Genomic DNA, 18,515 nt, shown 5'->3' with positions numbered 1-18,515 from the left:
TCTAACGCAAATGAATGAAACGAACCTCCGTCTGCTAGGAAAGAGATTGACTTTTATTGATAATATCATTTTCTCTTTTATCGAGATATAACTTATTTGTTGACAAATGAATTACTGCCCAATGACACCGATATCTATGCAATGCACATAACAATGCTCTATGGAGAAATTTAGATTCGCTTCTAAAAATTTAAAAGAAATATATATATATATATATGACAATTATTAAACATCTGTTACTGATGTTCAAATTGAGTTGCATGAAAAAATAGATTTACAAAACTATGTCTTCAGTAAAAAGAATGTAAACATAGGAGGCACACAGTGGCGTAACTAGGGTGGGGGGGGGGGGCATTTAAAGAATGGGGGGGGGGGGGCAAATATTAAGCAAAATGCAGCGGCCCCCAAAAATGTCAAGCCACCTAGCCCCAAACGATGAAAATTCCTAGCTACCCCCCTGGAGGCACAACAGAGATGTGGCTTCATTTAAATGTTTCAGTAAAATTCCAAAACTGTGGTCGAAATTGGAATTATGTTTTAGCTTTTCAGTAAACATGCATGGTTAACCTAAATTTAGTTCGTAAAAAGGTTAATGAATAAGCAAAGAAATAGAAATATTTTCCCGAATTTTATGCAGACAAAGCCGTTGTATGCTGGTGTTCTATTTAAGTAAGTATCATTACCTTGTTAACACTTGTTTGCTTCCAAATATTACATTTGTAAATCTCTATGAATATGTACTTCTTAATAACTCGTCAACAATGACTGTATTCCCAACGGTGGACATCCACCTTACAATTTAGTTAATCCTAATGTCTATTTATGCAATTGTTATTTATTCATATCCATATTCATCTGGATCTACTCGAGTCTAGATCATTTTCTTACCTGTGCATATGCACCTGTATATGTGCACATATATATATACATTATGATTGTGCTTGTTTTGGTTATGCACATACTGTGCTGTTACCATGCAACCTTAGGCCCGAGAATCAGTCTCGCATGTCTACCCCACTATTTTCGGCTTGTCGGCCTACATAGTTATGTGCCCTTTTCTACCCCCCCCCCTTTTCTTCCTGTCACGGTCCTCTGGTCACGAGTGACCGCGGACTTGTTTACCTGTGGGTCAATGAGGTCACAGGGGCTACAACCCTGTAATATGGTCCCCCTGTTTCCCTCCTCATTTATGCCCCTGCCTTGTACATTTATATTTGTATTTGTATTATTATTATTGTATTATTTGTACAGCAATTATTACTATACCTAGTAAAATGTTGTTGACATGTATCTTAGTTAGCCTGAGGGAGACGCTCCTATCAAGGATGCGCCCCTCGCCAACCAGCCTGTATGGTTTAATAATTCAGGCTCCTCTCATGTCTCATTTCATAGCCTCCTACACCAGGGCTGGCGTGTTTTGTTGCCTGAAGGCAGACCTCAGCAGCTCTCCACACATTCCCGTTGAGGGTGAGTCACTCATCACCCTCGACCCGAACCGAAGGCATTCCAGGCTGACGTCCCAGGACCGGTCTGCAACTACCGCAGGAGTAAGCCCACCGCGTGGCATCCTCATATTCATCACATTAGTGTCTGCCTACCTGCAGGGCCCCAGCAACTGGCTACAGCACAACAGAGCTTCAACTTATCCAACCCCGAAGGAGAACCTTGCATAACAGATAAGTGAGAGACAGCCGAATAAGCAAACCATACACGAATCTTTATGAGCAACATCCCAGTGATGATATTATCTTAAACGTTATCATAAAATCCTGAATCTTCCTGTACATCCCCCCCCCCCTCACTCACTGATTGTATTTATTCTTAATTTATCTTTATTAAATACTTATTCTTCCACAAAACCAATAAGCTTTGCGTTTTGCTTGTGCCTGTCTATGTGCCTATATAACATCAACCAAATATTTACCACGTTGTGGCTCTAAGACTTTACCCCTAGGAGTCGCAGGCCATCGTCCCCATCGGGAAGTGCAAACGAACCGATCGGCGGACTTATTCCACCACAACGGGGGTAAACTGTGACGCCTAGTCCGGGATCACAAAACCCTAACTCATTCAGTATAGGCACAAGGCAATAAGCAGAACGTTTAAAAATTTCCACCCACTAGACCCTATATATATATATATTGATAACATATAACTACATATTGCTCAGTATGGTTTGATTATGTCAATGCTGTATAGTATATTATATTAACTATATACTTGTTGTATCATATTTAGATAATAACACAGGTGAAGACATAATTAAATAAATATTCAGTTAGCCTCTCACCCGCTTCAGCTTCTGAGCATACTTCCCGATCACTTCTATCCCACAAACATGGCTGAAGGCACTAGATCAAAAGCCGAATCAGCTAAATCTATCAAAATTCGCGAGCTCAACGAGCTAGCAGACCAAATAGGTATCAGGCCTGATGATCGACCAACGTTCGTCCTGGCTAAATTCGAGGAGTGGGAAAAATTTGAGAGGGAAAAAGAAAAGGCAAAAATAGATAGAGAAAGGGAAAAGGAAGCTCACGCGTTCCGTATGAAAGAGAAGGAAGTAGAGTTAGAAAAATTAAAAGCTAACGACGAATCGCGTACAACAAATGCTGCCGATCAAAACTCCCCTAACTGTCAAACCCCTCACTTCAACTTAGAACCTTTCGATGAAACCAAAGAAAGTATAGAGACTTTCTTAGAAAGATTTCAAAACGTGGCTACCAACAACCAGCTACCAATTGGCAAATGGTCATTTAGAGTGTCACAAGCTCTGCGGGGTAAGGCCTACGAGGTGTATGCTAAGCTCCCCTCATCCAGTCAAAACGACTACTCAGCGCTCAAGAACGCACTGCTAGTCCAGTTCGACTTGACCGCCAGCTCCTACCACAAGAAATTTAGGAACTCTCGCCTTGAAAGGCGCGAGATGTATTCCAGTCTCTTTACTAGACTAGAGAAATACTTAGATAAATGGTTATCCTTAAGTCCCTTCACTCAAAATTATGAAGGCCTAAAAGAACTTATTCTGGTAGAACAGCTCCGCGAATGTATGGCCCCTGACCTTCGCATCTTCATAGATGAAAGCGGTGTCACAACACCACAAGAAATAGTCAGTTACTCTGATAGATTTCTAGCAGCCCACAGGGAGCAGAAAACTAAAACATCAGACCAAAACCCATCGATAGCGAAGGTAGATAAGCAGCCCGACCCTTCAGCTAGCAGCAATAACAATAACAACAAACAAACACGCCAGCCCAACAACCAAGCACCCCGCCACCCCATTCCTCCCAACCCGCCGAGGCAGCAAAAGAAATGGTGCAGCTTCCATAACTCTCCTACCCATGACTCCAGCGAGTGTCATAATAGAAGCCGCCCTTACTCAGCCCAACCACTGATGGTGATAACGCAAGCAACTCCCGTTCTAGACTCATCACCGAGTAACCATCCCCCTACAGTCGAAAAGGTATTAGTGAACGGAATATCCTCTAATTGCCTATACGATTCCGGGTGTTCCTTTTCGGCAATCGTCAGGAAATCATTGGTAAAGCCCCGCTATATTAGCAACAAATGGGTCACCATACAAGGCGCAGACTTGAACTCTCCCCCATTCACCCTTCCGATCGCCCGGATAAAGGTGAAATCTAGATATGTCAACGGTAGGATAGAGGCAGCCGTCATGGACAATCCATGCTTTGATCTAACGCTTGGTGATAAATACGTGTTCCTGGGAACTCCTACAGGCCCAAGGTTCACTACCCCAGAGGTCACTCCGGTGAACCCTAATACAAATAACCCCTCGGTCCCTGAAACGGACCACATCAGCGCATTCCCTGTGATTACTGGAGCCCAGGCTCCACAGGATGGCGCAAGGGAAACCCTTAACTCTCTCCGCAGAGGATACAAGGAATCCCCACGAAGCTATTTATCGTCTGCAAAGATTTTCATTCCCGTGAAAAGGGATAAGTCGAAAATCCATAGGCGCCTGATAGCTCGCAAACCGGGCCTCCCACAGCACCATTCGGGCGGGGAGGGAGGCGCACGAAGCCACGCGGCCCAGTCCCAGCGCTTCGGCCCTCAAACCCAGCAAACTGGCCAACACAACTCTCAGGACTCTAAACAGAGTCGAGGAGTAACGGCCGAGAAACCCATCAGCAGTTCTATGACGAAGAACGCTGACTCTGGCGGCGCGCCTGTTGTTACGCAGGTCGCCAACCTCAACGCTATCGCCATCGAGCGAAGCACTCCCTCTGCCAGCGCACCCATCAATGCACAGGGCACTGGCACTGCCACCGTCGTCCTTCCGCAGGACACTGGCATCGACAGCGTAATGGACATCGCATCCAGCGCCACAATGATTGCACCTGATATAGTGCGAGGCATCAAACCCCTTGGTGCCGCCTTCGACTCACGGTCCACCGAATCCCACCCCGGGCCACTCAACACGAGAAGCGCCTGTACAAACAGTTGTGAGACAAGACAATGCCTCCCCCTCGAGACGCCTGGTAAGGTATCTCTGTTCCCCACTTTACACATTTCTGCACCTCTCCTCAACGCCGAGGGCCTAAAACCGCATCCGCCCTTAAACATCATAGATGAGCTACCCGCTAACCCCACTGAGGTCATTCTGAGTGAAAACGACCCGCCACCCAGCCGACTATCCAAATTGCAAGTTAGCTCGGCTAATAAACAAGAAGACTGCAAAATCTGTATAAAGTTTCTATGTCTAATAGTCTTGTGGATTTTTCTTGCGCAATACTACTGTTTGAACCCTAAAGCATCACAAGGGCCCTCACACGATGGTTCAACTCTCCGTGTGCTTCCCAAACTAGCACTGGTGGTAATACTCATGCTCATTGCATTCTTGCTAGGCTATCTGTCTGCTAGGATAAGGTGGCCACGCTTTTGCAGCAGGCGTAAGGTATTTCTCACCACGCCTAAGTTCTCGAAGGGCCTTCAGCAGTTTCAACACAATGAAAACAAACCGAATGCCCAGTCCCGGCTACTACTATTTAGCCACTCTCCTGCCCGTAATGGCAGTCACAAAGAGGGAGTAATTCCCGCCTTCCTTGATTGGTGCACAATTGTGCTTGCCAATAAATCAGCCCTAGATCCTGTAGTGGAGTTTGGTATCCACCATAGCATCCCAGCTCGCGCTGGACCTGATGACGTGATCAGTGAATGCACGCTCCTACGTAGGGGCTCCGCTTGTCCCTCTATCAACTAGGTTCACATCCCGCAGGTCAGTTCAGAATTTTGAAATTAATAATGCCTCTACAATGCATTATCTTTGGCGGAGGGGTATGTGACGAAATACGTCCTCTCAATACAGAACTGACCAGTGCGGAACTAACCCCCCCTCTTAACCACTAGTTAACATTGTATAGCCCCTTTTTACACTAAACTGACCAGGGTAGAACACAAACAATCTATTACACCAAGGTTAGATCCAACCCCCAAATTATAGGTAATAAACACACATCCCAAGTTACACCCAGACGTCGAAACAAACGTACGCAGCCGTTAAGTTCAGGAACATTAAAATTGAAAGTTACGCCCCAAACGCCGAAACAAAAGCACGCAACCGTAAAGTCCAGGGACATTAAAATTTGGTGTCCACGTACATCCCTTTGAGTCGACACTCCTAACGCCCAGGGCTATTCAAATCGTTTCCGTCCGCTGTACCGTCGAGCGATGGTCCAGCCTGATAATTATGGTATGGTTCCGCTTTCATCCTCCTTCGTCCCCCCCCCCCCGGGTCGCGGGTTAAAGAAGTCAGGTGAATGACCCCCAAATGAAAAGATTGGTCCAATTTAACAATTCTAAACTCAAAAGACTCGCTGGCCATTGGATCGTCACTACTCTTAACATACCGTTCGGGAACCTATAAAAGCCGGAGACGAAAGTTTCAGGTTAATGCCATTCTAGATCAGAATCACTGAGAAGTCAGAAGACTCTCAAGTCAACGATTCATTTGGGAACTTGTGTAAGGCAAAGCGGGTGAGTTGGAAAAACTTTATCATTATTATTTAGTGTGTCTTCGCCTGTAACATTTATGTTCATGTATCATTACCTTGTTAACACTTGTTTGCTTCCAAATATTACATTTGTAAATCTCTATGAATATGTACTTCTTAATAACTCGTCAACAATGACTGTATTCCCAACGGTGGACATCCACCTTACAATTTAGTTAATCCTAATGTCTATTTATGCAATTGTTATTTATTCATATCCATATTCATCTGGACCTACTCGAGTCTAGATCATTTTCTTACCTGTGCATATGCACCTGTATATGTGCACATATATATATACATTATGATTGTGCTTGTTTTGGTTATGCACATACTGTGCTGTTACCATGCAACCTTAGGCCCGAGAATCAGTCTCGCATGTCTACCCCACTATTTTCGGCTTGTCGGCCTACATAGTTATGTGCCCTTTTCTACCCCCCCCCCCTTTTCTTCCTGTCACGGTCCTCTGGTCACGAGTGACCGGGGACTTGTTTACCTGTGGGTCAATGAGGTCACAGGGGCTACAACCCTGTAATATGGTCCCCCTGTTTCCCTCCTCATTTATGCCCCTGCCTTGTACATTTATATTTGTATTTGTATTATTATTATTGTATTATTTGTACAGCAATTATTACTATACCTAGTAAAATGTTGTTGACATGTATCTTAGTTAGCCTGAGGGAGACGCTCCTATCAAGGATGCGCCCCTCGCCAACCAGCCTGTATGGTTTAATAATTCAGGCTCCTCTCATGTCTCATTTCATAGCCTCCTACACCAGGGCTGGCGTGTTTTGTTGCCTGAAGGCAGACCTCAGCAGCTCTCCACACATTCCCGTTGAGGGTGAGTCACTCATCACCCTCGACCCGAACCGAAGGCATTCCAGGCTGACGTCCCAGGACCGGTCTGCAACTACCGCAGGAGTAAGCCCACCGCGTGGCATCCTCATATTCATCACATTAGTGTCTGCCTACCTGCAGGGCCCCAGCAACTGGCTACAGCACAACAGAGCTTCAACTTATCCAACCCCGAAGGAGAACCTTGCATAACAGATAAGTGAGAGACAGCCGAATAAGCAAACCATACACGAATCTTTATGAGCAACATCCCAGTGATGATATTATCTTAAACGTTATCATAAAATCCTGAATCTTCCTGTACATCCCCCCCCTCACTCACTGATTGTATTTATTCTTAATTTATCTTTATTAAATACTTATTCTTCCACAAAACCAATAAGCTTTGCGTTTTGCTTGTGCCTGTCTATGTGCCTATATAACATCAACCAAATATTTACCACGTTGTGGCTCTAAGACTTTACCCCTAGGAGTCGCAGGCCATCGTCCCCATCGGGAAGTGCAAACGAACCGATCGGCGGACTTATTCCACCACAGTTCCCCTGTTTAGGGTGAGTATCTAAGGCATAACTGCGTTTCGCAGTTGTTTCGATGCCATAGTGATAGTCTACTAGACCTTTCTAGTTTGTCTTTACTTTGTCTTTACAGGGAGTTAGCTTGGGATTGGAAGTCTACGCTGGTGACTAAAGACAGCAGTGTCAGTGTGTTGTGTTTTCGAACATTAATGTGTACGTTGTGGGACAGCAAGGGGTAGAATTATTATTTAATTAATAAATTCACAGTATTAAAATGTTCAATGTCATTACTCTATTAGTTTGTCATCATACTTATATTTATATCATTAAATATTTACATTGTTACCAGTGAGTCACTTATTTATTGTAAGCACGAAGGTGCCTGGTTAAATGTCAGGGGTCCGGGCAAACGAGCTAAGGCCTTAACATAACCCTGACACTTTCCTCTATGCCAGTGAGAGCGAAATGGCGCCTGAATAAATCTTTATAACGCTCACGGGGGAGGGGGGCACATCTGTAACTCAGTCCTCCTCAAAGCTCGTCAGTCATAGGCCAAGGAGTTCACAACAATCGCCTTTGGCATGCGGTCGTCTCCCAAGTGGGATAAGTGTTATTGACAGCATAAAAATTAATAGATAGATGATATTTTGTTCAAATTTTGCCTTCTCACGCTTCTTTATAACTGTTTTTCTTAGAGGGGAGCGCTGGCGGATTTTTTAAAAGAAATAATTCGAAAAAAGGGGGCGTTAGTCCAAAAAAGGTTGAATACCACTGGACTAGAGTAACACCTTTAGTAAAATCACTAAATTTAGAAAGCCTTCAGGACAGAAGGCTCAAAAGTAAAGTAGCAATTATACATAAAACACTGAACCATAATCTTCAAATACAAAAACAAAATTTAATAAAATACTCTGAAAGACACAAAGATAAAGGCACATTCCTCGTCCCATATGCTAGGACTAATTTCTACAAATACTCCTTCTTCCCTAGTGCTATTAGAGCATGAAATGAATTGCCTGAGCTAGCCTGGAAAACCAGTGACTTGGCAGAATTAAAGTCATTGGTTAATATGCATGACTAAATGCATGACGCGTAGGACGTAATCATCTTCTTTTTGAAGTAACATCTGTATTATATAAGAAGAAGATATTGGTCACTTGCGAGAACTTATATAATGAACGAAATGTCAAGAATAAATTCATATCATATCCATTATTTTCAAATTTATCGTATTTCAGAATAAAAATAAAAACTTACAAATGTACAAAATTAACAAACTTTAATAAGTATAATGAATATAAAAGCATTATAAATCTGAGAAGACAATAACATATTCATTAACAATGTAACAAAACAATAATATATGTTATATATATATATATATATATATAATGCTTCTTTTACTATAGACATTGTATCATCAGATTAAACACTGGCTTAGATATATTATTTAATCTAAGCAAAACGATATTAAACAAGTTAATTCTGGAGCCTAAAAATGTATTCAAAATTCAGTGTGATCGAATAGACCTGTCTTTGGGTGACCACACTGGGAATCTTCTTCACATTTTTTGTCAAGCCCGCCTCAACCATTTAACTATCATCTAAGGCATTCTAAGGTCATAAGCTTACAATGCCTACCTCCATAATCAAAGGTATCTGTTTTGGAACGGAATGTATGCAAGCATTGACCTACTACAAGTTTTAAACTTGTATGTGTAATTTCTTACTAATGCAATTTTAATAATTTGCAATAATCACGGTAAAAAAGGGAAGTATATTTTTTTTAATTTTGTAAATTTTCTGTCTTTAAACTTTTGCTTACATATATATATCGTATCAAACAGTTTAATTATTTAAATGCAAGAATATCTGATCTAACAATAAAAGTACAACCCTAAGCCTAACCCAATTTAATTACATGTATAAACTATATATATATATATATATATATATATATAATTTCGTTTTTTTATTTTTAATATTAAAAATAGTATATATCTTTGTACAAATTATTAAATTTCAAGGTGTTATCCATTGCATATATACTGTAAAATATCATTGTTTATTACACATTTAAAAACATTGCAGAACTTATTTTTCTGTATGATTTTAAAAACAATTACAAATTATAATTAAAAGATACAAAATGTTTAGCAGGAAATCTTCCTTAGACAGGTTGAGTCACTAACCAATGCCACTTGAGGGTTAAGTCTAGAAGAGAAAGTAATTTTACGTAAATAAATAATACATTTTTTTTATATATTCGATTAATCATACTTCAGAACATAAATATAAAAAAAAGAATCTGTACTGACAAATGCATTTAAATAAGACACACATGAAGAACTACTGTTTATGTCATCAGATAAAACTAAAAAGACGATCGTTAAGGTGCCGTATGCAACTGTACTTGATGGAAAAGACAGAACGCCCCAGTTGTCTGCAACGATCAACCACATCGTTGCATAATAAAGTGATTTCTCCTGCCGCAAAAAAACTTTACATTGGTAGTCAATTTTAGGTAAACATGGTGGATTTCAAGGGACGTTGGTCTTCAAGCGTATTGTAAAAAGGGTCAGAGAATTTTAGCTCTTTTAAACAATAAGTCTCGACACTACAAAGATTTGTTGAAAAAGAAAAAAGTAAATAAATGACAAGCCTTACATTTTCTTTAGCCTAATGGTTGGGAATTATTTATCGGGGAGGAATTATCTGCTGATTGCTGGACCTCTCTGAAAATTAAATAAAGACATGTATTAAAAATATTTCAAGACTAGAAAACAAAAACTGTCACATATATATATATATAAATAACGATAAGACAAATGCCAAAAGCTATTTTTAGTAACTTAAAAAAGATATTGATAATATATACTATTTAACAATAATAGAACTCCTAAAATCCTAATGAATGACAAACTCCAATTACCTAAGTAAGAACAATTTTGTCTATACAAAAAAACATCAAAACATATAGTTCACAATACTGTGACAATACTAAATATTTAGTTTTGCCAACGTTATTAAGTTGTTTGTTGTAACGGTAGTTTGGTATTTTTTTACATTAATCTCTCATCAACATCTGTGCCTTTGTCTTCCGTCTTACGGGTGCTATGACAGTTTGCTTAAACTAAATCCCTAGACTTCTGACGGTCAGCAGTTGTTCCTAGAAGGATTCCAAGAGATCTGCCGGTCCATTTTTGTACGATGTCCTGCCAGCTTTCCTTCGTGCTCCACCCACTGTACCTTGAAGCTAAAGTTGTTTTTTTTTTCACTTCACATTATTGCGGTAACTTTATTATTTAAAAGGTTAGAATGTTGAATTATATAGGTACAAACGTCTTTGTCTTATTTTACTGGTATCTGATTTCCAGCATTTTTTTAGCTTTACTTTCAAAGGATTGAATTTTTATTCCGCCTTAGCGTTCAGTGCCTTACGTTTTTAGAAATTCAAAACACTTGGGAAGAATACAGTTTTAATTTTACTTGGAAGATGATGTTACACATTTTTTCAGTTATGACAGCGGATATCTTTCTTAAACAGGCTGTATGTCTTTTAATCATCCTCCGTCTCTTGTTATCTTTGATTCTAGGTTTTTAAATGAGTCGACATCTTTCATTGATTGGCCATTCAACAACTCTTACTTTGCCCAGCATTAAGTATTTTGCATTTTTTCTTCACTGATTTCCATGCCAACTGCAGCTTAAGCATTCAGTTTTAAATGTATATAATGTAACTGGTCTGCATTTGCTATAATAAGGCCATTTTCATCTGTAAACCTGAGATTGAAAATGGACCGCCTGTTATGTTTAAACTAGGTGAAAATCCTTCAAAAGTCTCCAACATAATGTTCTCTAAAACTATGTTTAAAAGAGCTGGAGAGAGATTGCATCATTACCAAACATCTATATATGTCCTAAAATGTATCCTTTTTAAGCCATTGGTTACTAGTGACTTCCTTTCTAAAAAAAATACACAAGCAAACACGCATTGGAACTTTTACCTAAACCATAAGGACTGCCAAAAATAATGTATCTATATTGAAACACTTCATGACTTGCCAAATTCCATCATGCTAATCTCAGGTCAACACATGTCGGTTTGAAGTCTATAAAGTTTTTTTTTACCAGTTATATTTGGTGTAGAAGGAATTTTTCATACAACAGTCTGCTGTTAAATATTTGTTCAATAGTACTTCTGCCTGCTCTGAAGCCTGTCTGTTCTGCTTTTCAATTGAGTCTGTTGAGAATTCTTCTTAAAATTATCTTGCTTGAATGACTGATCAGTCTTATAGGACTATATTTTGGCATTTTTGCATGTTTCCTATCTTGGGCATTGAAATAATTAACAGATTAGGTCTATTATTTTGGCCATGATATTTTCATTCCATATTTTCTGGAAGATTGTCCTAAATTATTTACTTTATGTTAGTTGCAATGTCTTAAAAGCCCTAATAATAAGTTTTCGATCCCAGACGACTTGTCACCTGTTAGCAATTGTAATGTTTCCTTTCCTTTTAACTCCAGTATTGTAGCCTAATCACGGTCCCTTTTGTTCCAAGGTTTTTTGGTTGATTAGACTATATTTGGAATTTATATAAAATAGAATACAGATCTTTGCAATATTCTGTCTAAGCTCAAAGTACGTGAGCTTCTTCAGTGAGATGAATTAAATTGTTAATGCTTTAGCTTGTCTTCTGTTAGTAAAAGTGTTTAATGTTTCATATGCTTCTATAACTTTTGCCAAATTTCAAGCTATGTACATTTGCTTGGCACTAGTCACCAGTTCATTTTTATTTTATTGACTTCCTTTTCTTGCTTATTTCTTTGTTGAACATTATTCTTCTGTGATCAGTGGATAAACTTTTTTTTTCAATGGGCTTATTGCGCTTATTCATTTCGTTTCTTTGATTTTAAACTAGAATTAGTGAAGTACCTTTTCCCTAATATATCTTATGCATTTTTCAGTTCTCAATTTGAATAAAAATGAGATTATTAAACTGTGAATTTAAGTGTATCAGATAGAAAAAACAAATCTCCCCCAAAACACTGGTCATTGAGATAAAATCCGGTAGAGGTTATAGAAATAAATGACCTGAAACAAGCGTGTGAAACTACACATTTACAGTACTTTGTTTGATGAGTTTTTTAAACAAGATTTGTGTATTTTTTTAGGACTAGCTTACTTCAAGTACCCGGCATTTTCCGATTCACAATTTCTTACACAAAAATAATTGTAAAGATAAAAAGTTTAGTAATTTTTAAAAGTCTTAATTATTTTTTAACAGGTGTTTTAAAAAAGTTGTTAATGTAATTAATTGCGAATATTTGTTTCTTATGAATCTCACTGTCTGTTTTGTGTCTGTTTTAATTTCTTAATGTTTTATTGAGTTAAGGGTACGTGTTTTCTCCTGATGTTTATACCTGATTTCTTTTATCAGCAGTTGTGAGACATTGGTCCAAAATAATGCAAAGCTTATAAATAAAACAAAATCGCATGTGAATATATGAATAAACTTGTTTTAGGCGAAATCCATTTATTGTGGTTGCTTTAAAAATTGATCTTACAAATACCATGGGCATTGTCATAATAGTCACATATCTCTAAAATCTAGTTATAATCTCTCATCCTTATAATCATCATCGAATCTATAGAATCAGTATAGATCTACTGCTAGAATATATATCTAAGTTATAAATATAGTAGAAATAGACTCAGAATTTACTCTAGACTGTAACTATAGTCTTAGACTTTGTCTTAATTTTAGGACTACATTTATATGCCATATAAACCTATATATATACGCTGCCTTTGTGGACCTCGATGGTTTATGGGGGATTTTGGCAGGCTCGGAGGCCCACCTACTCTCCTATTCATTCTCAAGCAGTTTCATATGTGACAAAAAGGCCAGATTAGACGCAATAGTGACCTGTCTGATCACTTCCCAAAGAAAACGACGTGATGCAGGGCTGTGTACTTGCTTTTTCTCTTTTCGCTATCTTCTTTGGCATAATTTGCACAAAGGCATCTACATCAGATTTCGCTCAGATGCAATGTGTCCAATCTTCGACGTCTATTATCACATACAAAAACAGAGCTTCTCTTCTCAGGCTTCACTTAACCAGGGCAGAGTACCAAAGGACTGGAAAGAAGCTAATGTCACCCCCCTATTTAAAAAAGGAGAAAAATCTGACCCAGGAAACTACAGACCAGTATCACTTACCAGCATTACATGTAAAATCCTAGAACACATAATATGTAGCAACATCATAAACCACTTAGACAAACATAATGTCCTCACACCATACCAACATGGCTTTAGGAAATATAGATCATGTGAAACACAACTAATAGGACTAATTGATGATTTTTCAAAAGGTTTAGATAATAGTGAACAAATAGATGCTATCTTACTAGATTTTTCTAAGGCTTTTGACAAAGTTCACCACCATAGTTTGCTTAAAAAATTAAAATATTTCGGCATTAATGGTCCACTGCATCAGTGGATTAAAGACTTTCTGATAGGGAGAGAACAAACTGTAATAATAAATGGCTCTAAATCAACACCGATAACAGTAAACTCAGGTGTACCTCAAGGAACAGTCTTGGGTCCACTACTATTTTTAATTTACATAAATGATTTACCAAATTGCATTACTTCAGGAACAAAAGTCAGATTATTTGCAGACGATTGCATAATATATAGAACAATAAAAACAACACAAGACACAGATATTTTACAAAGAGAATTAGATGAATTACAGAAATGGGAATCAAATTGGAGCATGTCTTTCCACCCAGAAAAATGTCAGTTGTTAAGAGTAACAAAAAAACTAAAACAAATTAATTCCACTTATCTTATTCATGGCAAACCAGTAACACAGACTAAAAACGCAAAATACCTAGGTGTTATAATTAATGAAAAACTGTCATGGAATCCACATATTGATGAAACTACAAAAAAATCAAACAAAGCATTAGGATTTATTAAAAGAAATTTCTATAAATCAAATAAGAACATAAAACTAAAATGTTATTTAACCTTGGTTAGGCCAATAATAGAATATGCATCCTCTGTTTGGGACCCCTCAACTCAAGAAAACATTAAGAAACTAGAACAGACACAAAATAGAGCAGTGCGATTCATAACAAACGAATATTCACATTTGACTAGAGTAACACCTTTAGTAAAATCACTAAATTTAGAAAGCCTTCAGGACAGAAGGCTCAAAAGTAAAGTAGCAATAATACATAAAACACTGAACCATAATCTTCAAATACTAAAACAAAATTTAATAAAATACTCTGAAAGACACAAAGATAAAGGCACATTCCTCGTCCCATATGCTAGGACAAATTTGTACAAGTGCTCCTTCTTCCCTAGTGCTATTAGAGCATGGAATGGGTTGCCTGAGCTAGCCAGGAAAACCAGTGACTTGGCAGAATTTAAGTCATTGGTTAATATGCATGACTAAATGCATGACGCGTAGGACGTAATCATCTTCTTTTTTGAAGTAACGTCTGTATTATATAAGATAAGATAAGATTCTCTTTACCCCATGATTGCGCCCTGCTAGCTCACAATGAGCATAATCTCCAGAACGCGGACAACGAATTCGCATACGCTGCCGCCTCTTTCGAATTATCTATAAACCTTGGGAAAAAAGAAGTCATGTCCCAGAAGTCAACCAATAAAACATACTCAGCCTTAAAGATCACCGTAAACGGACAGCCCCTTAACGTGGTAGACCACTTCACATATCTAGAAAGAATTGTATCGAATGACACCTCGCTTTTAAGGAAGTGGATAACTGTCTGGCCAGGGCCTGTAGTGCTTTTTGACTCCTTCAGGCGAGAGTTTAAAGTAATAGATCGCTCCGCCTGCCTACAAAACAAAAATGTCTACCAAGCAGTGGTTCTATATGGATCTGAGACGTGTATTATACAGAAAGTAACTAAGACTACTTGAACGGCTTTACCTAAAATGCTTGAGCCCCATAATGGACATACGGTGGCAAGACAACATTGCAAACAGCGATGTCATTGCAAACGCCGGTATGGACAGGATAAACTAGTATAGATGGACTTCTTCTGATCTGAAAGTTACGCTGGGTAGGGCACGTATCCCATATGGGGGATAAAACGTATGCCGAAAGGTGGTCAACGTAACAGGGGTGCCCCACGGAAACACTTTAGTAATCAGCTTAGGCGCCAATTTGCCTTAGCAGACATAGAAGAGAGCATCTAGTTTCATGCGGCCTAAAAACGAGATAGACAGCTGGAAGTCACTTACAAGGACCGTCCTTTTCCATTCTTCTCTGTCATCATCATCATCATTCTTTTGGGTTCCTCATGGAACATAGGGCCTAGACAAAAACACGCCACTTCTCACTGTCTCTAGCTAGTTGTTTTATGGTTTCCCAGCTCTTTCCGGTCCTCTCGGCTTCTTCTAGTATACTGCGTCGCCATGTTCTTTTTTATCTTCCTCTGCGTCTTGTTCCCTGGGGGTTCCACTCTAAGGCCTGTCTAGCTCTGTTGTTGGTATCTTTTCAAAGGGTGTGATCTCTCGGTCCTTAGCCTTAATTAGAACATAATTCAACGGCATGCCCGTCTATTCTTTTATATTGTACTCCCATAGCTTTCTCTGTCTGTCTCTTCTTCTTTTCCCTGAAGGAAGGTCTTAGCGATCTAGGATTTTCGTAGTATCATCTTAATGGAAGCTAACAGGAAGTGGCTTTATTTCATAAATTATCGTGAATATTAAGTTCTAAGATTAATACATGACAATCTAAATAAATAGGTCTTTGAGTTGATTAATCGTTGATAAGAATTTTGTTTCCGATTTCCAGTCTAGATATAATATATATATGTTTATCTCTCTCTTTATATATATATATATATATACATATACATATATATATCTGTGGCTCAAATATTAAGCTTTATTTCTAGATGTATCAAATAATATAAAATCGCACTAATAACCATTTTAAAAAATGTAATGTTCATCTAGTATATATTGTAAAAATTAAATTAAATTTTACCTATATGATACGCAATCCCGAGAAACATGCGTTCCTGCTGATCTAAAAAATATTGGATAAGTTAAAAAAAAAATTATAAAAAAAAAAAGAAAAAAATACAATACCTTTATTATAACTCAAAAACGAGAAAAAATTTTTTTTGGCAATTCATATTTTGCGATTATTTATTATTATATTAAACTATTATAATTATATGGATATTGTGATCTAATTATAGACCTAGACTTGTGATTTAGAACCATTACTATCTAGGATAGATCTAAATCTAGATGTGAACTATATTTCATTTACGTAAACATAGAAGTAAAGAGTAGATAATATCCCTATTTACATGCATAAAGTATAGTTTTGTCACCTCATAATTTTCTTATAATAGTCTACGGCTGACTAATTTATGTTTGCTTTTCGTTATTGTACAATTCCAATGATATGCCCTTACATCTAGACTTAGAAAACGATGCGAAATTTTTCCTGAATCAATAAAAGGCCATTGTGCTATATCACAACCATCATTCTCACAATTAAGAATGCGATATACCTTTCAAATCTTATGTTGGCTCTTGATCCAAGTTATTCTGTTATTCCAAGTTATTTTTTGTCTAGTGCCTAATTTACATTTTTTTTTAAACTTTGAACAAATATAACGGTCAGACCAGAGTTTTCTTTATGTGGCAAACCAAAAAGCAATTCTTTTCTCAGTGATATATGAACTGTTAAATATCTAGGAAAAGCGGCTTTTGAGATACGTGATCAGCTTCCAGACAGGTTCTTTCTGGTTCTGACTGGAATAACGATATTGTAAAAATACAATTTAAAATAGAAACATATTTTTCAATCGTAATTTTATTTAATTGATTATATCGCTATAGTTAGATTTCAGTAGAAGTTTGAGATGATAATTGGTGTAAATCGTTTGGAAAAGAATTACTAACTCGTTGGCCAAAAAGAAAATGTAAATTGACTAATATGACTAGAAACACTTATCTTGAACAGTCAATACGTGTTCGGGTACTTCTGAAAAAGGTCTATTTATTAAAGAGTTTAATAAATAATGTTCAGAAACATTTTGCAAACCGTTTAGATCTAAAGTGTTATCATTGGAAAATTATATAGTCTTATATATATTCGATAACTATGATTTTCTCAGGGGGAGGGGGAGGTAAACAATGCTGCATTTTAATTTCAAAGCTTATATTTACTCACTCTGTCTGTCTGCCTGTCTGGTAAAAAGTCTAAACACATTATATCTCACACATTCATTCACGGGTCAAGTTGAAACTTTTCACAAATATTAATTGGCGTAGACAACTTAAATTAGGAGCTGGTTATCTATTACTTTGTTTGATATCAAAAGGACATCCAAATCCCTTAGCATTCACAGATTTGGTTGGGTTTTAATTACACTTTATTTCTCACACAACCTTTCTCAAATCAAGTTGAAACTTTCACAAAATTTGTAATTGTACATAAGAAAACATGAATCAATAACAAGTTGCAAATCAATCAAAATATTATTGATATAAAAAAAAGTGAAAAAAAAACTTTTTGTTTTAATTTCTATAAGATACAAGTTCAGAGTTCTCCCTCCTAAAATTTTTTTTAAATAATTGCTCACTACATTTTTTTCGAATTAACACATTAAGAATTAAATAATTTGCTTTTTATGTTGTATGAATGCATTCTTAACTTTTAAAAGAAATTTTACTTTTATTTTAAAATTGTTACTGGTTTTATATTTTTAAAAATGATTGTTATTAACTTCTCTAAAGTCAATTTGTTTTTTGTTTTGTTTTTTAAATTGAACTTAAATGTGTTGATCGTTTACTTCTTGTTTAAAGTGAAATCTTTATTAGAAAGTTCTAAAATGCTCATAGCTTTCCCAGGTGTAGAGGTTCAAAACTATTTAACATTCACTGTATGGCCTCGATCCATCAAATTGTAAAACTGTCATAGAGATGGGCAACTTTTTTTTTACGGTCTTAGTTTGTTTTATGGCTACTCTATTTATGTTAATTTGTCAGTTAGTATCCAAGGAACAATCCTGTTAATTTTAATCAAGCTTGGTGAAACAGTTTTTATTTCTAAT

General features: G+C 37.4%; 1 protein-coding gene and 1 long non-coding RNA gene across 2 annotated transcripts; one reads left to right on the top strand and one right to left on the bottom strand.

Moving 5' to 3' along the window:
* The first annotated feature begins 881 nt into the window (after positions 1–881).
* On the top strand, positions 882–7,402 carry LOC129922935 (uncharacterized). The gene is made up of 2 exons (XM_056011189.1): positions 882–5,994; positions 6,778–7,402. The coding sequence occupies exon 1, from the start codon at positions 2,339–2,341 to the stop codon at positions 5,219–5,221; it is 2,883 nt and encodes a 960-aa protein (XP_055867164.1). The 5' UTR covers positions 882–2,338; the 3' UTR covers positions 5,222–5,994; positions 6,778–7,402.
* Positions 7,403–8,259: 857 nt separating this feature from the next.
* LOC129922941 (uncharacterized) lies at positions 8,260–16,496 on the bottom strand. The gene is made up of 3 exons (XR_008774866.1): positions 16,430–16,496; positions 10,049–10,116; positions 8,260–9,595 (listed from the first exon to the last, which is right to left on the bottom strand). It is a non-coding gene; the product is annotated as an uncharacterized LOC129922941 (long non-coding RNA).
* Positions 16,497–18,515: the final 2,019 nt, after the last annotated feature.

Source organism: Biomphalaria glabrata, chromosome 14, assembly GCF_947242115.1.
Source record: "Biomphalaria glabrata chromosome 14, xgBioGlab47.1, whole genome shotgun sequence".
NCBI lineage: Eukaryota > Metazoa > Mollusca > Gastropoda > Planorbidae > Biomphalaria > Biomphalaria glabrata.
Note: the sequence above shows the minus strand (reverse complement) of the source record. Positions and strands in the feature narration are given on the sequence as shown.